The sequence below is a fragment of the Zonotrichia albicollis genome, chromosome 4 (genome assembly GCF_047830755.1).
Source record: "Zonotrichia albicollis isolate bZonAlb1 chromosome 4, bZonAlb1.hap1, whole genome shotgun sequence".
NCBI lineage: Eukaryota > Metazoa > Chordata > Aves > Passeriformes > Passerellidae > Zonotrichia > Zonotrichia albicollis.
In genome coordinates, this window is record NC_133822.1 from 28,008,864 (window position 1) to 28,035,512 (window position 26,649).

Consider the following 26,649-nt stretch of genomic DNA (forward strand, 5'->3'; position numbering starts at 1 on the left):
GGAATGGTGTCTGTGCTCACAGCAGGGGTGGCTTTCTCCAGCTCTTTTGTCAAACGCTGTCAGGGACCCCCTGAGCTCCTCCTTCCTTTGCCAGCTGTGGGGAGTGCGCAGCTCACTGATGTGGAGCCTTCTGTCTCCTTCTCAGAGCAAGGAATCAGCCCTGACCTGACTGGTGCCTCTAGGAGCAGCTCAAGTGGAAGCTGTTCCCAGTTCAGCAGATTTCAACACAGGTTCCTCTGTGGTGGAATAAGGGGGGAAGGTAATCTCTTCTCTTGCAGCTGTCACTTCAGAGATTTTCAACCCTCTGTCTTATATAAGCATGAGAGTATCATAGGCAAAAGAGGTGTGGGTTACAGGTGTGTGAAATAGCTTCACACAGCCCTTGTGTGAAATGTGATATTAAAGATATGTGATATTAAAATGTGCTGTTAAAGAATGTGATATTAAAGAACCTATCATCTTCTTGATATTTAAAAAAATTGTACAATCTTGGCATAATTACTAGTGCAATAGCGACACTGTGGGTGCATCCAGATGTAATTAGTGTTTTCTTCTTCTCCTCCCTTCCTTTTTGGTTGTATAAAACATCACTGCAGCTCATTTTTCAGGGTTGTGTGCTCATTATTTTACAGTGAGTGGCTCTGCTCAGAAGTTTCTACCTGAAATATCATAGAAGGTGAAGTTGTTTCTTAAAAAGAAAGAACAAGATGATCAAGAACAGTCATCTCTAAAGAACTGGTCCAGTAGTCTGAGCTGTTTGGAGTTGCAGAGGCTTAGTGTTCCTGAGTTGCGGGGGAAATAAATGATTGGATACCAGACCTGAGTCCTTGGGTTTTGGAGCTGGGCCAAGACAACTTCCTATGATTAAACTGCAGTCGTCATGGGCATGACGACAGCTGGGCATGACCAGGTGATCCAGCAACCTCTCCTGTCCTCCACCAGACATGAGGATGGAGACGGGGCAGAGCGAGAGGGGAATTCAGAATTAACGTTGTGACAGGCTGTGCCCCGCTCCGGGAGACCCTGGGCTCCTGTGCCCCTCTGCTCTCTGGCGGACTTGGCAAGGTCACTGCGAGGCTGCCCGTGCTCCCGGAGCCTGTTCCTGTTCCTGGCGGCAGGAATGCGCAGTGCCCGCGGAGCTGGGCTCGGGCTCGGCACAGCGCTCTGCAGACAAGGCTCGATGACTTTGCAGATGCTGGTGCTGCGCACGGAGTGACCTGAGCTGAGCCGAACCACGATGCAGTCCCAGCCCTGGAGAGCTCTGCCTGCAGGAACAAGCCAGTGGAGCTCAAAGTGGAGTTCCTCAAAAAGGATTTGCTTTACAAAAGGCTCGGGATTGATGCAGCTGGCTGAGGTGAGGATGCGTTTGTGTTGCAAAGGCAATGGGAATGTTCTTTTGTTCCCCGTGGAGACAGAGGAGCTTGGGAACCATGAGGAAAACGTTATCAAGAGCTCTGTGGGTAGGAGACATTTTGTAGCAGCAGCTCCATCTCTGTGTCCCCAAACAGACCTAAGTCAGGGAAATTTGAGCACAGCAAAGTCCTTTTTTTGGCAGTATCCAGCAGCATTTCCCCTCTGGAGAAGTCCAGGTCTCTAATTCTGTGCAGAGAAAATGTCGGGGTTTCATCTATCTGTCTGCCTCCCTCCTACCAGTTGAGAAGGCAGCAAGTACCTTTGTAATGAAGGATTAACTGTGCAATCAGATCTGTATGCCATCCTCACATCCAAGCACAGTCACACCCCAAGCATAGGAAAACATGCTCACAGAATAAATCCAGGTCAGGTTTCAGGCTGCTGGCTTAGCTGTGGCCCTGACTTCTTGAAGCTAGAGTTTTGACTTGCTTAGCAACAGTAAAGCTGTGCTGTGGTCCAAAAACCAGGACTGGAAAGTGCTGCTCCTGACCTCTCACCTGAAAGACACAGCTTCTGAGCTGGCTGCCACCCTTTGTTTCTCAGTTTTGATCAACAGAGAATCATCATGGAATCCTAGAATGGCCTGCATTGGAAGGGATCTTGAAGATGATATCATTCCAGCCCCTACCATGGACAGGGACACCCTCCATTATTCCAGGTTGCTCAGAACCCCATCCAACCAGGCCTTGGACGCTTCCACAGATGGAGCAGCCACAGCTTCTCTTGGCACCCTGTGCCAGGGCCTCAGCACTCTTGCAAGGAACAATTTCTTCCCAATATCCAATCTAAACCTACACTCTTACAATTTTAAGCCACATGCACCCTCCAGCAAAAGCCCTCTGGCGTTTCACCCCTTAAGCAATGCTGAGAATGTGATAGTTGCTGTGGGGTGGAAGAAAACCTAGGGAGGCAGGGCAGTAGAAGCTTGTTTTGAATCTGTGTCCTTGGATGCCAGCCCTAGGCCAAATCTAAGGAAGGGGACATGGTGACTGGGCAATGTGGCAACAGGAATGGAAAAGAGCTCTGGGCCTTTTCTTTTTACAACAAGTCTCCCTAGCAGTAATCTGTAAGGACTTGGCGTTCCCTCATCCCAAAACACAGCATTTCCAAGCCAATGCTAAATATGCCCTTGCTTTGCTTACCACAGGCACAGAGAAAAGACCCTGAGAAAAACAGTAGCTCCTGCTGCCAGCTCTGGAAAGCAGCAGACTTCTCAGATGTCAGGCAGATCTGAAACATCAAAGGGGCTTGTCCTGAACTAGCTGACCTTCTATTACCCATATCCTTCCACTAATACCCAGAAGATTATCTTTGCCTTGTTTTTGCTGCGGTGTCCCTGACCTCTGGAAACCCTCATGCTTTGAACATGCTCCATGATGGCAGAGAGGTGGAATTTGCAGTGACTGCTCCGCTTCAGGTGGCTCCTCTGTGAATTTTCTTTTGGATTTGTGTGACTGGAACTGCCTCCAAGCGTGTTTCACCACCCGCACACCTCCATCTGATCCTGAGCTATAGGTGAGCACCAGCTCAGCAGACACTGAGAGGGGGTTTAGCCCAGGGGAGCTGTAAATTGCTGTGAGTACAAGGTGGCTGTGCTTACACATGATAAGCTGCACCCCCAGACCACCAAGGACAATTATTTCCAGTGGTTTTCTTTCTTCTTTCAGCGAAATCCAGGGGAGTGCTGGTGGAAACAGGTACAAAAATAGTGGTTTTGGGGAAGATGTTGCTGGTAGGTGCTGGATGTAACCATGACCATGAGAGGAGGCAGTGAAGGAAGGCCAGCACAGAGGCGAGAGACTCTGTGCTTCCAAGCACTGCTCTGCTGTGTCTCAGATGTCAATCACTGGCCTCATCACATGGTTCTTGTGGAGATGGACAATGCTGCCACACACAGACTGCCTCTGTCTCTGCTCTCTGGGCTGTTTGCAGCTTCCTCCTTCCTGGGTCTGCTGCTCTGGTCCTGGGCTTTCTCCAAGCACTGCCTCCCACTGGCTTTGTGCTGCTCTCAGTCGTTCCTCTCTTGTGTTAGAATCTGCTGGAATAACTTGTACTGCAAGAGCAATTATTGAAATGTGCATTGAGTTTATCCTTAAGGCAAAGGACAAGCACTAGCAGAGAACCACCAGATTAACACCAGTCCCTGCAGGGAACAAGGGGCAGAAACTGCAATGTGTTGCCCAGGCATTACGAAACCCTGGTTTCTAGGGGAAGGGGGGGAGTGAAAAATGTGGCTGGATGGGCCTTGGCATGCTGGACCAAATAATGAGGATCAGTTCCAGTTTTCCAGAGTCAGGATCCTGGAGGACTGTTGCATCCACTAGCTATCATGCCATGGTGTGGAAAGCAGTGGCTTGAGGCTGTGTCTGCAAAATTACATGTCTGATTCCCTCCCACTATCCTTTTGCAGCCCTCAGCATCCACACAACTTGCAGCCTTCCAGAACCTGAAGGGAGTCTACAGGAAGGATGAAAAGACTATTGACAAGGGCCTGGAATGACAGGACAAGGGGGAAGGGCTTCACACTAACAGAGAGGAGGTTTAGATTGAATATTAAGAGTGAGTTTTTCCAGCTAGAAGTTAATTTTTAATGCTGGACTAAATCCTTGAATACTGAGGTGGCTTCTACAGCATAATGGCTTCTACCGCATCTTTGTACCAGGAAGGATAGTCAGGTGCTCTACAGACAGCAAATCCATGATGATTTTTATTGTTAACAGAAAGACAGATAACAATGGATTGTAGTTACCTCACTTCTTCCGTCTCGTAAATAATCCAGGAACTGCTGGATGAGACATAGAAATATCAGGCAAAGCTGTACTTGTAGGCATGAACTGCATGAAAATTAGCCTGTTAACTTGGCCTAGTCCCTTAAATATTATTGAAACAAAACTGGAACAATCCAGTTGGGTCATGCAGTGAGATGTGTGATTTATGAGGGTGAAACCAGCTCATCATCATCTTAATGCCATACTACTAAATACACATTACTAAATTTGATATGTCCAGGAGCACACTGACTGAAGGCCAGCATTCCCAGCTAATTCAGTGGCTTCCACTGTTTTTCAAACATATTTCATCACCATAGAAAAAGTGAAGAAGCACTGCTTTGGAAGGTTTCTCTGCTGGCTACAGAAAAATGTAAAATTGAACAGTCATAGCTAATATAATGTCATCTCACAGAATCTCAGAATATCCTGAGTTAGAAGGGACCCACAAGGACCATTAAGTGCGACTCCTGGCCCTGCATAGAACCAGAGCCAGGGACAAGCATGGAAATGTTTAGACTTTCCCTTCTGGAGAAAGGAAGGGCAGGAAATGGTGTATGACTTCCTGTCCTTCATCTACCTAAGTTTCTGTGAGGTGACCTTTCCAATGTTAATTGAGTCAGAGTCTGAGCTGTGACAGGAATAATTCTTGAATTCAAAAAAAAGCAATAAACATATAGACACAGTTCTGAAAGCTTAAATTGCTCTCCCTGATGCAGAGAAATACCTGTCCGCTAAGGTAAATGCCACCAAACAATGCTGGATTCCTGTCAAAGTGGCAGCTGATGGCCATTCTGGGAGTGTGACTACCAATGGTTCAGAGCTGCCAGCTTTGGCCAATTTGTTTCTGCGGCATTCAGGCAGCAGTTCAAGTTGGCCTCTCAACAATTCCAGGGACTGACAGGTGGAAAATCCTTTGTCCATATCTCCACTGCTATGAGCAGGGACACCTCCCACTCGAATTTCTCCCATGCTCTTTTCATGGGAATTAAATAAGGACAGGAACTTATAATTGTGGCTTGCAATTTTCATGCTTCTCATGAACAACAGCCAGCAAGGAGAATGAGCAAGTGGTTTATTGGTATGGAATTTGGAAAACCCATGGTGTGCACAGCACTCTGCATCCAAGTCAAGTGACATCTGGTGATGCATCAGATGACACCTGGAGTACAGAGAAATTTGTGAGGATCACCACAGAATCCTAGAAAGTGCCCTTGGACCTGCACAGAGGACCTGCTCCATTACAAAGCCAACTACAGTTTCTAGGAATGATATAATCATGTGAAGGGAGACCAGGCTTATATTACCAGCAGCCATCATTTGGAGGATGTAGCTGAGCTGTAAACAGATAGCATTAGCAGGGTGAGCCAGAGTTCACCTGTGTTACAGGGCTCTGTGCATGGCATTAACTGGGTTTGATGCAGAGTAGTTGGAGGGATGGGAAGCCAGAAATTCCCTGCAGAAGTGGGATGGCCAGGAAGTTCTGTGTCTGAAGCATGGCAGGAAGTGATCAGTCTCTAGGGACAAATTGTCAGAGTTGGTGGGTTGGATCCTGGAGAGATGCACAGCAAGGAGGATCCCTGCTTGCTACAGCAGAACTGGTGTGTGATTCTGCACTGGCAGAGGAACCACAGTAGGGTCTCAAAGTGCTCCATTTGGAGGAAGGGGTGCCTCGGTAGGGATGGGATTAGTAGGATGCTGCAGGGAAGATCTGGAGATCATGGAAATAATGTCAGCATCAGCAGATCTCCATCCCCTTCCTGCTCATCCTTGACAAATACACTCCATCTATATTCTCTCCTCATTCCCTGCCCCTAATGGTACAGGGAGAGTCAAACAGCTCTTATTTTATATACCTGCCCTATGACTCCTGAGGGGGAGGCAGTTTGTCTCTCACTAGAACTCTGGAAACATGGGGAAAATGAATTTAAATACAATGTTTTGGGGTCATGTTCTCTGATGGTGCAAATCAACACTGCCTCAGTTAATTCAATTACCAGTGCTGACCCTGGAGTCATAAATATTGGTGAGTCTCTCTCTCTGAGCTCTGTGGCAGCATGTGGAAGATTTTTAAAAGAGCAATTTTCCACATACACCCACACACATCCACACACACACACCTCCTCCCATTTTTCATAGAATTAAAAAAAATCCTAAAAAAAAGTTGTCAGTCTTTGGGCCAAAGTTCTGGAACCGAATATCAGCTGTACTGACTGCCAGACTGCATCTTAGAGCAACCCTCACTGGATGCACTCAACTGTCTCATTCAAAGGACTTTTTTCACATTAAAAAGCCTCTTGAGTTTGATTAACAAGTGACAAATAAGCTGCTCCAAGTCCTTACAGGAATTCTGAAGGATAGATCAGTGTGGGGGCATGCAAGGACTTTCACTTCTTCTTAGAGGAAATCCTGACACCTCCTATGCATGGCGAATTGCAACAGAAGGATTCATATCCACAAAAGAAGTGTTTCCTGTGCATTTGAGATGGCAACAACAGACAGGATTCCCTCTCAGCATACATACATCCTCTACAAATGCGTGGGAGTCCCAGAAGGTCTTGGCGTCCACTGTTTTGAGAGGTTTATTATTTTGGGGGAGGGACAGACTTAATTTTAGTTTGTAAATGCAGCAGGTCTCCTCCCAGACACTGACAGTCAAAAGCCATGAGGACTGGATGTCATTTACTGTCATTTCTCACAAGAAATTGAGGACCAGCACAATCAGGGTCAGGTACTGAAGTAATAACCTCTTTCACAGTAACAACCTGTCTTTCATTTCTAGTTCCTCATGCCTAGCTCACTTGAGCAGCTTCAGATAAATCCTAATTATTATAGAAAAAATTCTAAGTCAACTTAGTCAAGTGGCAGAAATCCCAGACTGGTAAGAGGGTTGAAAGGAAAGAAAGCAGTCATTTCTATGCAATCTTTCCCTCAAATATGCACATAGGAAAAAAAAAAAAAGGAAATATGATAAATAACTGGTCTTCATTCAGTCTTTACTTGAGAGTTTTCTTGCCTAAATTTAATAGTTGATCACAACAACAAATATCAGCATGAACAATGGCACAATGGCAGTTGTGTTAAATATCCAAGTCTGTTTTTCAGAGAAAGGTTTCTGGGGGCATTTATCCTTTCTTTTCCCATTCTCTGTCTCTGCACTAGCAGAAAATGCAGCGTATTCCCCTGCCCTGTGTGATTTTTGACTAGATGCTGGGAAGCATTTCTTTACCAAGAGAGTGGTGAGATCCTGGACCAGGCTTCTGGAAGGAGTGGTCAATGCCCCAGGTCCATCATAGTTTGAGAGACATTTGGACAATGCCCTTAACCTTTGGTCAGCCCTGACGTACTCCAGCTGTTGGACTACATTATTATTGTGGGTCACTTCCAACTGAAATATTTTCGTTCTATTCCATTCTATTCTTGCAGTCATTGTCTTCTCTGTGAATAGGGGAAAAAGAGGGAATGAGGGTCCCAAGGATATGGCTGTTCCCTGAGGCTGTGAGCAGCAGATTTCAAGTGAGCTGGATGCCAGAGCAGTCCCCACATGATGTTAAGGAACTGCAGATCAACAGTGGAAGACATTGACAGCACTGCAGAGGCTGTAGTCCCAGGACCTGCCTGACTTGAACCTGGCTCAAACCAAATGCATAAGCTGCTCATGAGCTCTAAATCTGGTGTTTAGGTTTGAAAGCCAGAAGGAACTTTCCTTTCTCCCTGCCTTCCCCTTCTCCTGCATGCAAGCCTTTTGCCTCAGTGCCTTTGCTGTGTGGGCTGGGAGCAGGATGCTGGGAGTGGGAAGTCAGTCTCTGCTTCCCACCCTGCTCCAGGATGGGAACAGGAAGGGTGCCACTGGGGTGGGAGTGCCATCACTTGCCTGTGGAGGCTTCCACTTCCAGAAAAAACAGAACCTGTGTTTGCATGCAGGGCATCTCTGTTTTATGTGTTCAGTAGCTGTACTCCATCTGAGTGTGCATGCTGAACAGAATGCTGGTAGTAGCAGAAATTCCATCAGCTTGAGGAGAGTTGTCCCTTACCTATATCCATAAGCTAAGAAACTGAAATTGGGGTGGGGGGGAGAAAGAAGCTTGAATTTTTTCTAGTGTCCATATGTTTTATTGCATGGACTCCAGCAGATCAAGGGATGAGATTCTGCCCCTCTGACCCGCTCTGCTCAGTTCCCCTGCAGAGTTGCCTCCAACCCTGGGATCCTAGCCCAGCAAGGACAGGGAACTGCTGGAGCCAGGCCAGAACAGGGACACCAAGGGGATCAGAGGGATGGAGCAGCTCTGCTGGGAGGAAAGGCTGAGGGAATTGGGATTGTTCAGCCTGGAGAAGAGAAGGCTTTGGGGTGATCTCATTGTGGCCTTGCTATGCCTGAAGGGAACCCACAGGAAAGATGGAGAGAGACTCTGGACAAGGGCCTGGAGTGACAGGACAAGGGGCAATGGCTTCACACTGACAGAAAGGAAGGTTAGATTGGATATTGGGAAGAAATTGTTCCCTGTGAGGGTGCTGAGGTCCTGGCACTGGGTGCCCAGAGAAGCTGTGGCTGCTCCATCCCTGGAAGTGTTCCAGGCCAGGTTGGATGGGGCTCTAAGCAACCTGGGGTAGTGGAAGGTGTCCCTACCAATGGCAGGAGGGGTGGAACTGAATGATTTTTAAGGCCCTTTCCAACCCATACCTCAGCCCTGGGTGTCCCTGTGTGCAGGGAGGGCTCCGAGCAGGGCCCAGGCTCTGCTCCAGGGCCCAGCAATGGCACCAGAGGAACGGGCAGGGACTGAGGCCAGGAGGTTCCACCTGGGCAGGAGGCAGAACTTCTGTCCTGGGCAGTGACCGAGGACTGAACAGATTGAACAGAGAGGGTGTGGAGTCTCCTCACTGGGGATATTCCAGACCCTTCTGGACACAATCCTGTGCCCTGTGCTGCGGGATGGCCCTGCTGGAGCAGGGAGGTGGGACCAGCTGCCCCACTGTGGTCCCTTCCAGCCTGACCCATCCTAGGATTTTGTGATTCTGTGAGTGCAGGTGTTCTCATAATCTGTGTTAAAATCCTAACTTAGAAGCCACTTATAAACTCAGTGTTAAATTCTTGGTGTGTTGTACAGAAAGTGAGGAATGAGGGGAAGTCTCCAGAGCACAAAAGCTTTAGCTTGCAGTCTCCAGTGAGACAGGAGGAACACCTTTCTTCTCAAAAAAGGTGTAACAGGATCAGAAAACGTGATACTATATACATTTCTGTGGTGGTCTGAGCTTGTCTAAAGGATATTATTGGTGTGCATATCCATCTTGCATGTGAAGGTAAGGACTTTCTAGAAGGGCTAAAGCAAGCTGCTCATTGGGGAGTTAGTGCTGAAAATGAAATTTGGGTGGTGGATCTCATCCCTAGCTGTGGTTTCTGGATTGTTATCACCTCCCTTTTTTCTGTTGGTTCCCCATGTTTTTTGAGGGAGGGGAACAATTTGCAATGGAGGCACGCTGAGGTGCTCAACCTCCACTACCAGAAGGCTCATTTTTGCTTTCTGTTAAGGACAGGAGTTGAGTGCTCCTTCACGTGCAACAGGCCCCGGTGTCCTGTGAAACATACGGGCCCAGGAGAAAGGCCTGACCTGTGCCTCAGCTGGTGTCTGCTGGCGTCAGACCAGCCCCACGTGCTCAGAGCAGCTGAGGGAGCCTGTCTCTGTGTGCAGAGCTAAGCTGTTTGCCTCAAGGGCAGCCTCAGCCAGGCTGAAGGACTTAGGATGAGATGGATGCTTCTGTACTTCCCATGTAGTTTTTTTAAATGTTTCCATCAGTCTACTGCTATAGCCTTGAGAAAGAGGAGGGAAGCCTTCCCTGATGACTCCAGGGGTATGTGTATCCTTTAACAGCCCCAGGAAGAGAATGCTGGCTTCCCATAGTAAGGGTTTCCTGGAGGGAGAAGCTGATCAGCTTCCCAGGGTCACCAAGTCCTCTGGCACTTCTGCTTTGTTAGGATGAGTGTGCCAGGGACACCGAGGCTCGGATGGTCTCTGTTACAGCCCCAATTCTACAACTGGGGAGAGGCAGCATAATTCTGCTTTACTGCCTTCCCCTGTTTGAAGGCTCAGCCCAGAGGATTTGTTTATCAGCTCTTCCACATGCCACATTTCAGCACGAAAATTCAGAGTGTTACAATGCCAGCGAGAATGACGTTTAATTTTAGCAGACACCTCCTTGCTGTGTGTGGGAAGATGGGCTTTGCTGGGCGCTGAAGCGCACAATAAGGCTGTTATCGAACATTCCCATGCTGGTGGGAATTAGAAGCAGCACAGTTTTAAAAATCAGCAAAGCTGTGCTCACTTTAAACCAGTCTGCTTTCCAAGTCTTCACATGGGGCATTTTGCATTTGCTGTCCCAAGAGACAAATGGAAGACTGAGGGTCATATTTTCTCTGGAGCCCCATCAGTTAATATCTGCTGAGCCCCTGACTGGGAATGCTTATTCCACCAAGTGTGTCAGATTTGCTGCCCTGTTTTGCAGTAACTCGTGCAGTGCCTGAAGCAATGCATAAAACCAGGGCTGGATACACCAGTGACCAAGCAAAAAAAGGCTCAGTTCCTTGGGAAAGAAGGACTTTTTGGATCACCTCTACAGAGAGGGAGAGGAAGGGAAAGGAAGGGAAGAACAGCGCGTGAAGGAGCTGTGCAAGAGCGGGTGCAGAGGAGGATGAGTCACCTCCAGGCTTCAGCTTGGGTGGCAAGGGAAGCGCTTCCACCTCCAAAACACCTCCTCCCCTTGCTTTTTCACTGCCTTGCTGAGCTCAGGTTCTGCAGTGACCCCCAGATCTGGGCTCAGAGAAGGACAGTGGCAGTGCCCCAGCATGGGAAGGTCAGGGCAGGAAAGCACAGCACCTCCTGTGGAGATGTCACAGCCCTGTGCCATCAGCAGCTGGCAGAGGACTGGCCACGGGGCTCTGGGTAAGTCTGACTCCCTCATGTTTTATGTAGTCACTTAGCACTCAGCACTGGGGGAGGCAGCACCAGCAAATCAAAGCATCTCCAGGTCTTTACACTCACTTTGCTTGCTTGATGTCCCACACAGAGAAATTACCTCAGAGCCCTCAGCCAAGAGCTTCACAGCTGCATATTGCAAGTGCTGCCTCAATACCCAGCACTGGGGCAGCAAAAGGGATATCTCCCCTTATTTGAAAAATGACACTCAGGCATAAAGTCTCAGCTAATTGTCTGGGCTCTTCTGGGTGCTTTATTTTGTCAGTACAAAATCAAAGCAGTGCTAACTGGTGATTCATGGCAAAGCTGACAGGCACAGTGACTCAACTCCCAATAACACTGGTTTGTCTCCAGAGTCTCTGGGGTTGCTGAAGACATCCAACTTTCAGGTGGGTAAATTTAGGTGAGAAGAATCATATCCCAGGAAGCAATTTCTGCTGCCATCTCTTGCCTTCCTCTGCAAACATCTCCAGCGAGAGGTGTGCGGTGACTTGTGTAAAATGTTCTCTTCACAATGAAGCAGCAGCTCTGAAATGAATATTATGAAATGTCAGTGGCTCTGCCCATGGACCGATGGCCAGCTTGTAAGAGAGTAATTATTTGACCTGGACTGGGGGATGTCAGGCGTAGAAAACCACAGTCTGAATGCTCAGCTTGTTTTTACCCACAGAAATTCACTTAGAGACAGATCTCAGGGGTTACTCTGAAATCCACAGAAAAGTTTCTGTACAAGCAGAAAATTTGCCTATCAGAGCAAAGCAGAGTGATCAGGTGGCCAAATCAATATGAAAACTAGCCAAACCAAAACAACCTCCCCCCCAACATGCTATAAACAGCACCATTGTTTTGGAAATACCCACCTCTTATTACTTTAGAATAAAAAGTATTTCTCTGATAGCATTAATCCTTCATGCATAGGTGAAGTACTTTTTCCAGACCACTAACACCAATGAAGATGTCAGATATGCTATGCTATCAAAACAAATGCACAAACACAGTAGATGTAAATCTTTATTCCTAAATTTCTATTTATTCCTAACTTGAAACCAGCTGGCTGGGTGTCTGTTCAGTAAATCCCAATCTAAACAATATTACACAAGAGATCAGTCCATGGGTTTTAAAGAGAGCTGGAGAAAATTGCTAATATTCATAAATATTAAATCAGTTGCTTATTAAGTGTTTTCTCTTATTAAACTGCTGAAAAGTTGCTTATTTGAACTTGTTCTGCCATTGACAGAAAGTTGTCTTCAGAAGCTGATATTAAATACATAGAAATGTCTTTACAATCATGGTGCAGGTTTGTACTCATGGTACTCTTGTGTCACTGACATAATGTAGAGTTTTCCAAATGTGCAGCACATTACAGGCCTCTAGTGGTAGAAATGGAAAAAAAAAAAAACAAACTAGCTTAGGATCCATCTTAACTGTAACAGTTCCTGATGGTACTAAATTCCAGTCTTAACAAATTATGTAATGCTTTCTGTTTATAGATTTGGCCTTGTAATTTGCTCACCTGAGGGAAATGGAAATTCAGCAGAGATCAGAGATGTCAGTGACAATTCTCTGTTAATTTGAAAGAAAAAAAACCCGAGAAAGTAAACCAAGTTTAAAAAAAAATAAAAAGAAAAGCACATGGTGCACGGCCCTAGTCTTGCTCAATTAATTAATTAATTGCAGTAGCCAAAAGAGGTAGAATGCTGCGAGTCTGGCAGGTTACAATCATGCCACACCACACCTGCCTGGGCTCCAGACTTACCACCCTTTTTTCTGCCAGGTCTGCATGGGCACAGGACTCTGCCAGTCCATCTCAAAGCCTGGCTGCTATCACCTCCCTGTCAGATTCAGGTGAGAGGTGTCCAGGAGCATCCTCCTTTCAGCCCTTGCAAAAGGAGCATATCCTCCTGCCAGGGTTGATCTCGCAGCATTTAACGTTTGATTTACTCAGCACAAATTTATTTATCTAGCACAAAGCACAAGGCAGTGACTAAGCAATCACCACAGGGTTGTTTGGTGATTTGGTTTTGGTTTTCTGGGTTTTGTTTTGTTTTGTTTGTTTTAATTGCAAATTTTCACTAAGATTACTAATAATATTCTCAAACTCTTAATTTCTGAGATAAATATGCAAACTTATACTACTCAAAACTCTCAGCATTTTATATGTTTTTAAGGGAGTTAACACTGTGGAGAGGAGTACTATATGTAAAAAAACAGAAAGGTGAGAAGTGACAGAAGTGATTGAAGGTTTTTTTCCCCCTGGGTATTCTTTATAGGAAAATGGGGTTTGGTCACTGGTTACTGCATTTTGATGGAGAAGTAGGCAAATCTGAAAGGCTTCAGAAGAGATCAAATGAAATGCTGTATACCTGGGGACTAAAGAGCTGTGGAGGAAAAGCTTAAGGTCATAAAAATCTCTGTATGAACAAAGACCATGGAAGAAATTATGGCAGAAGAGGGTGAAATTCTGTTGAGGGTGGCATTCAAATCAGAACATCCATATTTGGCAGTGAATGCATTCCTTTAAGCATCATCTTGGGCTTAAACATCTTTAGGCCCTCTCTTGGATCTATGGAAGGGACTTGGATCTATGGAAGGTCTCTTGGATCTATAGAAGGTCTACTGGAAAGTGTCCCTGCCAATGGCAGGGGTGTTGGAACTCGGTGATCTTTAAGCTGCCTTCCAACCCAGGCTATTCTATGATTTACACTCGCCAGTCCTGTCCAGGGAATATGTGAGTTGGACCACTTTGGTACAAATAGTGCCAACATTTCTCAAACATTCCCTCTCATGACCCACAGTGAAAAAATCTTTAATTTAGCACCAAAGTCCAGTTGCAGGGCATCCTGAGTGACATCTCACAGCAGTTCTGCAGCTTCCTCAGGAGAGGAAAAGAGGGGCAGGCTCTGATCTCTGCTCTGTGTGACCAGGGACAGGACCCAGGGAATGGTTGGAGCTGGGTCAGGGCAGGGTCAGGGTGGTTATCAGGGAAATTTTCTTCTCCCAGAGAGTGCTGGAACACTGAACAGGCTCCCCAGGGATGGTCACAGCCCCAAGGCTGCCAGAGCTCCAGGAGCATTTGGACAATGCTCTCAGGGATGCACAAGGTGGGATTGTTGGGGTGTTTGTACAGGGCCAAGAGCTGGACCCAATGATCCTAGAATCAAGAGAGTCTACGATCCTATTGCTAAATCAACTCTTAGAACAGATTTCTTGCCGCTATTAAATGTTCTCAAGTATAGAAGAAGAGACTGTGATGCCTGAAACATGGCTAAAGACTCATGGCTACATGGTAAAAAAAAAAAAAACAAAATCAGGTAATAAAATAACTGGCATAAGTCCCTACTCCACAGCAGAGGTGATTTCCTCATAGTGCTGAAGGGTGGGTTATTCTATTAATTTAGGGCCACAGCTGGTCTGTCCTCTCTATGAGAAAAGGCTGCCATTCATGGGGTGGAGACCTTGCTGCCCCCCTCCCACAGTGGTGAAGGAGTGTCACCTGCTCCCCAGGACACCACTGCGAGCTCTCAAATGTGACATGAGGCCCTTCTCTCATCACCTCTTAGTGCTGGCAGCTGGTTTTTGGCTAAGACATTGCTCCTGCGGAAGGGGCTGGGCAGGTGAGGCCATGAAATCCTGAAGTGAACACTTTTGTAAGCAGATGGAAGGGATCTGTTGGTGACTTGTGTGGAGGGCAATTCTGGCACTGCACAAACCAGCGTGGTGACTGCCTGTGCTGGCATTCAGCAGAGTCCTAAATGCGTGCCTTTGGAGATGCTTTTCCAAGGGGCAGCTGGAAGCCTCCAAATATCTCTATCTTTCTTACCTAGTTAGCACAGAGACGGAACTATCAGCCTGGAGCTCAGCAAATTATCCTAATTTCAGTGCACAATCTCTGAAGTCTTAAAGAAACCCATGAGCCATGTAAACATACTTTTGCAAAAGGAGGCCCCTTTTTCTTCTGTCTGCTTTCTTTATATCATTAGTTTGGGCCTTGCTAGCTACAGTCATTATATTATATTCTAATTGTCTAAATCTCCTGACAGAAAGTCATTAAAAGGCTTCCTTCATCTGCTCTGACAGATGAAGACAAATTGTACACTCTCCATTTTTTTAACAGAGTGTGTGACCTGCATACTCAGAAGCAGGTTTCTTTCCAAGGTAAGTGCCTGCTCTGTACTCCATCGTGTCTCCTGCGGCAGAGGTCAGTGGTTTCCTCTCAGAGGGGTGGTTTGTTGCCTTCAAGCTAGGAGAATCCTCTACCATTGTGTTTTTCCCACACTGGTGTGTAGAAGACTGTGTCTCAAAGCACTGTGCGGCAAGAAGGACTAACCCACAAACCAAAGCAGCATGTACAACCAATCCCAAATGGATCAGTTCCAAACTTCTCACAGTGGTCAAGATAAAAAGGAAGGATGAAGTCTGTTGAAGTACCTTGAGCTAGCCCACATCATCCCTCAGGATTTGGCCTGTAGCCTGACAAGACTAGTGCCTGTAGGCCAGGTTAACTTTCCCTAGAACTTCATGCAGTTGCAGGAGAATAGAAAGCAGGAGGAAAGGAAATTCCTGTGTGCTACTCTGGCTCATTTGTTGCCACCTTTACCAGGACTATACTTGCCAGCAGCAGCGATGATATTTACAGTTCTTGTCATGAACAGATTACCTTTCTGTAAGGATTCCTAAGAACAAAACAGTAATTAAACCTCATAATGCCTTGGGGAGTTGCAAAGGAGTCATGTTACTTTTATAATGCAGCTCTGCAGCTGTTTGACTGTGTATGGCACTTCTATTATTGACTGATTCACCACAGGCCCAAGGAATCTGAACTGGAGGAGTCCCAACCACATTCTTTTTCTGCAATAAATTGCAGAAGACTGGCAGTTTTTTCTCCAGTCAATCACCCACACTGTTTTCAGAGAATCCCAAAATGGTTTGGGTTAGAAGGAACCTTAAAGATCATGCAATTCCAACCCCCTGCCTTGGGCAGGGACACCTTCCACTATACCAGGTTGCTCAGAGCCCAATCCAACCTGGCCTTGAACAGAGTGATCATGACTTTGACAGCAATACATAAAATCCATTCAAAGTCCTGCCCAGTAGAGATGTTTCCATTTTTTCCTGTGTGGAGGAGTTTGTTGCCTCAGTAAGGATTTTATGTCACTGTCTTTTGTCATGAGTTACTTTAACTTAAGGTGAAATTTTCTATTTTACACACAGATAGAGATTTAGGATGGATCACAACAAAACTGAATCTTTTTTTGCTATTGTAAATATAAGGAAATTTCAGGAAGGTGTCTGCTGTTCTCCACAGAGTAACTGCTTTAGAGGACAGAGATCAAAACAATCTGTGCTGCCTATTGGCTCCAAAATTCACCATTGGAAGTTGGAAAGTTGAACTGCTCATTTTCTGGCTCCTATAAATATCTGTTCTATTTGGCTTCCAGATCACCGGGAGCATCTGTACCAGATCATTAGAGGAGGAAAGAGGATTTTGCATCCTCAATTTTTATTGCTGCCATAAATACTTTGGTAGTCATCGCATAGGGAATCAGACTCTGCAGAGCCTGCAATCTGCATGTTAGACACGATCCAGTGCATTGCAGGCATGGGCAGGAGAAAGGGAGGAGCAGGCAAAATGGGAATAAAAGGTGAAGTGGAAAGAGCTGGGGATACATCACAGTCTGGTTGACCACCAGCAATTTGCAGGCATAATTAGGGGGAAAGGTTTGATGATAAAAAGGAGCCATACTAATTTCTGTGGGGACGTTTCTCCAGGTGTAGGGCAGGAACAGAAGGGGATGAAAGCATAGTACCATCCCAGAGGGATCCAGATCAGTTTAATCTGGTGGACACACCTTTGCAGAGGGAGGATGATATGGGTATCTGCCAGGCAAGCAAAAAAAAAAGGAAGAGTTGTCCTAGACTTCCAGAATCTCCATGAGGCTAACAGATGTTGATGTGGTAATTCAGAGCATCTGATTTAAAAAGAGAATACATTATTTTCTTTCAGCAGCAGCATTACAATTACAAGAACATCCTCTTTCCTACAGTGCGAACCCCAGACATTTGCAGGTGGCCTGGACAACATTTGTGCTTCGGAAGAAGCATCTGTTATGACTGGCTTATTTGATCAGCTGAGTGCACATAGTGGAGGAATATCAGAAACTAGAGGGGAGGAAAAAAAAAGGAAACACAATCTTTATAATCCTTTCTCCAATGGCAGTGGATGTTCAGAGGCAAGTTCTATTAAGTGCTCTCCCTTCAATAGGAACAACTGGTCAGAATTAATTTCTCAGCTCAGCGCTGTTGGTGGGTTTGTGTGGGAGTGAAATAGAAGAGGAAAGTTCTCAGAAGCACCGAAACATTCAAGTATCACCAAGAGACAGGTACATGGAGATTCTGTATTTCCTTGATTAAATGGGAAAAAAAAAGAGACAGCAGTCATCAGCACTGTGCTCTCATTACGTGAGTACTGCACTAATTATAGCAGGAATTCAATCTGTGCTCTACCCATGGCTCCAGCATATTGGAGATGCCATGAGGTCTGGGTTTGGAGATCCACAGGCTGCATCTATCGGATGATCAAGTTTGTTCAGTGTTCTTTGTAGAGCTCTAGGACTAGAACAATATTCCTGGCACCCCTTGGATGTCTAAATGAAGACTCATTAGCTTCTCTTTCTTTTGGCTTCTCGCTCCTTTAATGCCAACATCTTGGCATAAAAACCTTGTTGCTACCATGATGCCTAAGGTTTGGTTTTTGGTTTGTTTGGTTTTTTGTTTTTATTTTTGGAAGAAGTTGTTATAAGCCAATTGATCAATACATAATCTTAAGCTCATTTCTGGGAAGTTTTTGGATGATGCATTAAATTTTGGGATCAGCATTAAGTCCCTTCTCCTTGTCAGTCACAGTACAATTTTGAAATAACGCTGATTCAAGACATGCTGAAAAGACAGCAGATTTTGAGATGAAAGCCAAAAGTTTCTGAGTTCTCTAGGCCTAGGAGTTACTTGGGAATGTATTTTGGAGACAGGGCTCCCACAACCAAGACTAATGCTTAGCCATAAAGGTACATCACGAGAGAAGGTTCTTATCTCAAAGAAATGACCAAGTAAGTATGAAGGCTGACAAAAGGTGGGTCTAAAAGCAAAGAGGACTCAATTCAGATGCCTGTACATAGGTAGGTGTCCAGTGCCACTGGAGATGCCTTAAGATAGGTCTGACGGTAATTTACACAAGAGTTGATGCAGTCTCCCCAGTTCTATGTACAGAGACAGTCTGCTCAGTAGCTCTGCCAAAAATCCCTTCCTGTAATCTCTTCTAAACCTTTCAAGGTCTGTGCAGTTGGTTGCATGGAGCATAAGCAAGGCAATCAAGAAACAGAATCCCTGTGCCAGAAGCATCTTCAGCTGCTTCACTGGGCCTCTTAAAGGCTTCTTTTTGCTGTGAGTTTGGATTTTTTTCATGCACAAGAACTTTGTGGATTAGACCCAGATGTACTGGAAAGTTTGGTGAGGTCTTCAGAGTGTCTTAGTGTTGGCTGATTGTCACCTGAAACCACTGCATTTCCCCAGAAGCATATATAAACTGGTAATTGCATATAAGCAAAACTAACTCAGCCATTCAATTATTATTCTGTATAAATTCTATATCTGTGAAAACATTTATTATTGTTTTCCCCATTGTTGAGAGAGTACTCATAAAGCCAGCTGTCATTTATTTCTGTTGCAAGCAATTGAGAGCTGAGGTAGTTGTTTAAAAGCACGAATTAGAGGAGATGACATGAACCTCCCTTGGCAGCATATTCACAAAGATATTATTTCAAGAGTTCAGAGCTTGCTCTGGAGCACATTTGCCAAGGAGCAAGGTAGTGCTTCATCTGCTGGAAGTGTGGACAATACAATCCTTGGACTTCTCCTGACTCGTAAATGTGTTACCCATAAGCAGTTTGTTTAGCAAGAGTCCAGATGTAGATATGAGCTGAGGAAGAGATCTGTGGGTTTGTCACCTTCCTTCCTGTTCTGTGGCATCCTCAGCTCTGATATTTACCTCTCACTGAAGCCAATTCCATGCATAAGTTACCAGTATTTTTTATTATCTACATATAATAAACTACATCTGAATATCTGCATGCATCAAACACTTGAGCAGCTTGATCCACTTGAATTGCATAGGAAGCGAATTTGATGCCATTCAGGAGTTCCAAGGGCCAGGTATGTGCATTTTTCGCCCCATCCCTGGAAGTGTCCAAGGCCAGGCTGGATGAGGCTCTGAGGAAGCTGGGCCAGTGGAGGGTGTCCCTGCCCATGGTAGGGGGTGGAACTGGATGATCTTTGAGGTCTCTTTCAACCCAAACCGTTTTGTGGTTCTGTAATCTGCCAAGTCTCTGCTGTGGGGTCCAGAGCAGCACCATGACATAGCCTGTGTATCCAGATGAGCGTGGCCCCCTGCTCCTTGCCTTTTTCAAGCATTAGAACAGGTCTCCTTTGGTAATCTGTCCTTTTAGTACAGTTCTGGTTGGAAGCAACAGCAGTACAGGACCAACGAGCAAAAGCTGCACAGTCCAGAAGCCCTCAGGATTGTTCTCCTGATGATACTTGCTATTGATAATGATTTTGTGGCAAACACTTCTAAACTATGCGGGAGATAGCCAGGTTTTTCACTGGTTAATATATTTTTCCATCTCGATGGAGTTGTCTGAGCTGTCACACATTCTGCATAACTGAGTTCCTTATTACTGTGCCTGTCATTCATGTCCCTGCAATCCCCTTTTTTCTTGCCAAATCACTGAATTAAAAACCCAATTCACTTTGGCACTAAGAGCTCCCCTAATACTATTTCAGTGAAGGAGCAATTTTGGGGGTTATTCTTCTACTTAGTTCTTGCTGAAAGTAAAAGTTCTGAGGCTTTTGTGTGCAGTCCCTGCAGAGCTGCCCTTCACAGTTGTGCTAAAATTCATCAAAGGACACCCATTCCCGGAGTGTAAAAGTACCACATTGCTGAGGACATCTCTCCATCTGCCAGCCATGCTAGTGAACATCTGCAACAGCACCACTGGGAGTACTTCAGGAAGAGGGAAGGTTTTAAAAAAATGACATGGGTTTCATGATATTAAAAACAAAAATCCAGTTTATGTGAACAATAAAATAGTTTGCTCCAAATTAAATTTGTGAAAATTCACTACAGGTGATTATTTTTTCACCACGGTAAAAAATATTTGATGGAGAAGTTTTGTGTCTGTAATTCTGAGTCTTATACATCAGTATAAATAACTCAACAAACATTACTTAAACTACCTGATAGATATAATAAAATATAGTCCCATCTACATGTGACAGATAGAAAGCACTGATCTGATTTATCACTTCCATTGATTCACACAGATAAATCACTGAGCTCTTTTTAGGACTGGGGCACCAAAAATACAGAAATGAAACCTGCTAGTTCATGAGCAATTAGAAAACTTCAAGGAAAGGTCTTAATAGAAAGCTCTGCAAGAAAGAAAAAAACCAAAACAACACCAAAAAAAGTGTGTAAAGTTCACTATGATTGTAAAGTTCACTATAACTGTAAAGTCCACAATAATTGTCTCCCTGACCCTGGGTCAGCAAAAACCCAGTATGCTACCAAAGGTCAGTCAAACCCTCTTCTAGACTGGATTGCCCTTCTAATGCCCTGACCCCCCAAATTCAAAATCTTCATCCTAAATCACCTTTCCCAAAAATATTTGTTTAAATACTTCCATGGTTTCCATAAATTACAGAAATGCAGTAGCTGTCCAACAGCATCAGCACGTGATATCTTTCAATTAAAAACTCCCAACACATGATCTGCCTAATTCCTAAAGCTGCTTTGAAAAGCTAATCTTTGGTGTTTTGCCCTTCAAAAAGGTTTGTTATGGATCTGGTGACAGACACAATACAGTGGTATGAGAAATGGTACTACCCTCTAGTTTATTTGGAGTTTGCTAATGATCTGTGCCCACTGGAAAAAGAAGAGGATGTATCCACGCCCCAGGTGGCCCCAGGTGATGAAGCTGAACCCCATCACTTGGCTTTGGACTGTTTCTTGGAGAGTGGGGGTCCAGGGTCCTAGTTCTGCATTGGTCCCCCCACGTGGGACTGAATCACTGCAGCTCTCTGCATTTTCCCTCGATGCAGTTGCTGGAGATCACTTGGTGTCTCTGTCACACCCCTCCAAATATTCTCCTGTCGTTAAAAACAGTGACTCCCCGACGGACACAGGCTGGATATGAGGGGATGACTCCAGCTGAGTTTTCCCTGCCTTGAGTGACTGAGACTGAGTGAGAGCAAGTGAGTGAGTGAGTGAGTGAGTGAGTTCTCATTGTTCTCTATCCCCTCATTTGGTGGTCTGGACTTATTTTGAGCACTCAAAAGTCTTGCTGTCAGCCCCTTGTGCTGGTCTGAAGGAGTGCTCCAAACAGACTGCTTTCCAGCTGTGATCTTTCGTCTTTTACTGTCTGCAAAGCTGTCGTGGCATGTCCTGCAGAAACCTGCAGAAGAAATGCTGGCCCGGGTCCCACTTGGCCGGGCTGGGCTCCTGAGCATGGCACTAAAGGTCAGTGGTTCACTCCTGTGGAATCCCAGGAATCTTCTTCATTTGTTTCCTCCTTCTTTCCAGTCCCCTAATCAGATAAACCGTGTGGGGAGAGGCAAGAGAGCGAGGGGAGGAGTATGTGATGTAACCTCTTATTCTGGCTAAATTGCGCGATAACCCCACGGTGCCTGTGGCTCGCAGTGGGGTTTAGGTGGCACCTCTAGGAGACTGAAGAAGATGGCCTGAAGATTCACCACGGCTGTGGGAGACCTCGCAGGGGATGCACTCACCTCCTTTGTGGAGAGGAAGGCTGCAGCTCCTTGTCTTGCCGGCTCTACCTGCGCCACGAATGGCTGGGGCAGCCCTGGAGAAAGGGATGCTTGGAGCCCCTTGCGCTGCTGCGGTGAGTCTGCTCCTCCTTCCTGCCTCTTCCCGACGGGTTTGGGGGGAAGGAAGAGGAGTGAGCTGGACTGCGTGTGGGTTTTTTGGGGACTTGTAACCGTGTGGAATCCCTGAGGGATTGACTCTGAGCCTGCTGATAATCGCCGACTAATCCGGGCGCTGGCAGAGTCCATCCGGATAACAAGGGCATGTGGCTCTGAGTCAGGATAGGTGTGACACCTCCCAGGGGTCTCTGGCTTTGTGTCAGAGGAACACCCGAGAAGGACTAACTGCAGGAGAGAAATTTGGGGATGTCTGTCACTGACACAATGTGGGGCATGGGTGTCACAGTCCGTGAGGAGGGGTAAAAGGAGAAAATGTACTTTTCTCAATGCCAGCAGGAGATGAACCTGGAGGACGCTGCCCCTCTGTATTTGCTAATGGAGAGAACTGGATCAGGTAGCTCAAGCTGTTGAAACTAACTGCAGAAAAGTGTTTTCTAGGAGAACTTCTAAGTGCCTTTGAAAACATCTCCCTACTAAAGGAAAGAAGGGAAGAGGAGGAGGATCATAATATGTATGAGTATTCTACTTTATATACTATATTAAAGAATCTGTCCAAGATAGAACAAAATTAATGTATAAACTGGGGCCTCAGAAAAACCAAATAACCAGCTCTGTTAACACCTCTGGAGCTGCAGCAGTGCTGAATGAATCCCTAGCTGCCTTCCAGCACTGGGAATATCTAATACTACCTGTGGAAAGATGCAGTTATGACACTTGATGTTTGTCCTCACATGAATGTTGTGCCGGCACTGCTTTAGGAAAAAATGCCATGTGACTGATTTCCCAGTGGTACTGGCAGTTCCCTCCTGGATCTGGCAGATCACATGCAGCTGCTCAGAGCATTTTTAGAGGTGAAAACTCCATGCAATATCAAAATCTGGAAATTAAATAATAAATTATTAAAAATTATTTATAAATAAAATCTGGAAGTTAAGTAGCTAATCATTGGGGGGGGGGGGAGCTTCTCTTTCTTCCCTTTTTAAAGGACACTTTAATCCTGGTCTAAAATTTAATTTTTTTAGAAAGCAAACTATTATCCTTTCATTAGCTGTAGTTCTTTTTCTAAAGAACATCCTAATTCCTGACTCAGTCAAGTTAATTTCTTTCCAGAACTTGGGATGGCTTCAACTTGGCAGAAAACTCAGGAATTCTACAACTGGATTCTTGAAAGTGGAGGTAGGTAGAGATGCTGTCTAAAATGGGAATTTCTGCATCAACAGCATGATCATGAAAACCAAACCTAAAAGGAATGCAATCCTTACCCTAGCCCACACTTTCCTAAATAAGAAGATTTCCACTTTTCCTTCTCCATGATCACAAACTTCCCTTAAGTCTTGAAATATATCTCATTGACCCTCCAGTTGGATCACGGTAAGGAATGAAGGGACGAGGAATTTCCCAGTGGACAAGGAGCAATAAATGCCTGAGATTTTTGAGTCTGGAGTACTAAAGAATCTGAATTTTTTAAATGTATATTCATGTGTCATGAGAAAGCTTAGTTGACTAAAGAGTTAATACTTTGGGAGGTTTAAACTCTTTGTGATGCCAGGAAAACCTGTTATCAAATGAAATATTGGCAGTAACCACTCCTCAGTGCTTGAGATTTGACAGCTTGCAGTGAGGAGACATCAGATTTTCATTAATTAAAGGCTCAATTTGATTCCAAAGGGCTGTGATGTATCTCTGGATGTAAAGAAAAGCCACAAAATGCCATGAAGGTAGAACAGCAGGCTTGCAGGAGGAAGACATGAGGCATAATGCTTAGACTTTACATAATGCTCAGTAAATGTTTCACGACTTAAATTTCACAAGAAAGTGTAAATTGTGATTCAGGACTTCTGATGAGCTGCTAAATCTAGAAATGGAATGTCAAAGAGCTCCTAACACAGCTCATAACAGCCATCAAAAAGAAGTGGAAGGTTTAGAAGGGAGAGGGATTAACAGAGTTGTCCAGACTGGTACAGCATTTATAAAAAAATGAAGGGGGTTGACAGAGCAGTGACCACACAGCAAAGGAAAGCATGAATGGTATCTGGGATGTTTTTGCTGATATAATATATCCTGGATGACAGCAGGATTAGGAGGAGGTGGCATGACAGAAAATCTCTTCAGTTTCCCTTTGCTGTAGTACCAAAGAGCTGTTACAGCAGCGTAAGTGTTTTGGCATTTCCTAGTGAATTCAAGCTTCTTAAGAGAGCCCACTGTATGAGCAGATATAAAAATGAAGGAGTGGAGAAATTTAGATATCCTGAGGATTGTAAGGACAGGACTGAAACACCAAGGACTGAAACACTTTTATTATAAAATTGTAAATTTACACTCCTGAGGAGCCACTGTTGCTATGGCTGCTCCTGTGCCTCCCTGCACAGTATCTGGGATCACTCCTTTCACCCAGGGAGGGCTCCAGTTCATCCCAGGAAAGATCTGCCTTCCAGTACAGCAGTCGATACCCAAAAATTGGGCTAAAACCTTTGTGCTAAATCCTTTTGGCAGAATCAGAGCAGAAGGACTGAGGTGCAGCTTTGCAAAGACACAAAGACACCAATTTTCTTTCTGCAGCGAGTGCACCAAAGGGAAGTATTGAAATACAATTAAATATATCCGTCCCTTGCTGTGTGGAGGTGCCAGCTGTGGCTGTGTGTTTTGCTTCTCAGATCCAAGGACAGACCCGTGGCCACTGGTTTACTCCCCACTTCCAGTCACCCTGATCTTCACCTCCTACCTCTTCATGGTGGCACTGGGACCGTCCTGCATGCGGCAGCGGCAGCAGCTGGAGCTGAGGGCTCTGCTACTCACCTACAACCTGGCCATGGTGGCATTATCCAGCTACATGTTTTATGAGGTGAGGAGGTAGGACTGGCTCCTAGGTAAGCACCTGAGAAGGGTTTGAATTCCAGAGCCTCCAGATTCCAGGGTTTAAACAGCTTCTGCTGATGGACTCTGCTGAAGGGAGTGGAAGCTGGCTTGGACATGTCCATGTTTTGCCACAAGAGGAGCAGTATTGTCCTGCTGTGCTTGATTTCCTCCCATTTCTCAATATCCCTGCCATTCATGAAATTAACATGGAATTTCATTCATGCTGAATGAATGAATTGCAGGTTGAGAATTCCCCATTAGACACAGATTTTGTGGAGAATGTGGAATGGTCTCATTTCATCTCAAGTCTGGCTGGTGATGGATCCATCTCTGAGGATAAGAACCACTGGACTAGTGGAAGATGTCCCTGCCAAAGGCAGGGGTTTAGGACTAGGTGTTCTTTAAGGTCCCTTCGAACACTATGATTTTCCAAAGTTGGCAGTTCTCTCCAGGAGTGCCAAGCACTCTCTGTCTTCCTGCTGCTGAGAATGTTAAGAACTTATTTTTCTGCTTGTTCTTAACACATAAGCATTTCTACAAGCCTTTCCCCCCAAGTTTATAGGCCACTGAAAAGTCTTTGAGGGAACATGGCCAAATAGGTTTCAAAAACATTCTGTTGCCAACAAATATGCCCTTTTAATTTGTATTACAAGTGTTACATCAACACTAATTGCTTTTGGATTTTTTTAACAAATGCTGCTCCATCTGAGGACAGGTGTGCAACTTGCTTTTCTGCACATGATTGTTCAGTTCTACTGGTTATTTGGTCCAGTTTTTGGCTTTCCAGTGAACAAGCAAATGAACCTACCAAAGCAGAACAGAAAGATCTTTGCAAAGGAGAGCAGTGTTTCTCAGAGAAACTTAGAAGCCTAGTATTCCTGCTGAAGTAGTTTTGAGCCCTCCAGTGATTACACAAAGAGTTACAAATCTTCCCAGGCCCAATTTGCATTTTTTGAGATTTCAACCAGGATGTGAAGTACTTTGTTTTAGGTTTTTACTATGTGTCCCTGGATTTTCTGTCAGTACTATAAGACTGAAACCTCACTACCTTAGCATTAATATGTCCATCTTTTTCGGAACAGATGGCATTCAACAGAAAACTGATTTCTATTTGCTTTTCATCTGTTTCAGTTTCTGGTCACTTCAGTCTTGGATAACTACAGCTACCTGTGCCAGCCAGTGGATTACAGCCGGAGTGAGCTGGGAATGAGGGTACAGTTCTGGAGAAAGCTTGCCTTAGGCCCTGCCCTCCCATGGCTAGGCAGATCCTTTTGCTCATAAATAGCAATTTGCATGGCTAAGAAGGCTTTGATTCCAGTTTGTTGTTGCCAGTAAATCTATTCCACTAAATTGTCTCCTTCAACAGTTGTTGTGCTTTGCTTTAGTTCTCTAAAATTAATCATCTCAGTCAACCCAGCAATCTAAGTTTGCTCTTTGACCATTGCAGAGAGGGTGATCTTACCAGCTGAAGTATCAATATTGCAAATCAATTATTGAAATAGATGTGATTCTTTGCATGGATTATAAGGATTCTGGGTGATCTCTTTCCAACAAGAAAACTGATTTTTATATCCTCTGCCTTGTATGACAGAAATCTCACTTAACCCTTCTTTTAGCAGGGGGGTTTAGCTAAAACTATTTCTTGGTCA

General features: G+C 45.1%; 1 protein-coding gene across 2 annotated transcripts in view; it reads left to right on the top strand.

Annotated features, from left to right (window-relative positions):
• LOC102073313 (very long chain fatty acid elongase 4) overlaps nt 1-26,649 on the top strand; it is a 91,986-nt gene that overhangs the window by 54,211 nt on the left and 11,126 nt on the right. Inside the window, exons 2-6 of one of the 2 annotated variants that reach the window (XM_026796652.2) lie at nt 21,900-22,101; nt 22,583-22,655; nt 23,255-23,320; nt 24,799-24,986; nt 26,132-26,212. In XM_026796652.2, the coding sequence (XP_026652453.2) occupies nt 23,263-23,320; nt 24,799-24,986; nt 26,132-26,212 (327 nt within the window). In that variant the 5' untranslated portion in view covers nt 21,900-22,101; nt 22,583-22,655; nt 23,255-23,262. Of the gene's footprint in view, nt 1-632; nt 23,321-24,798; nt 24,987-26,131; nt 26,213-26,649 lie in introns of both variants that reach the window. The other variant, XM_074539257.1, reaches the window with a different exon arrangement.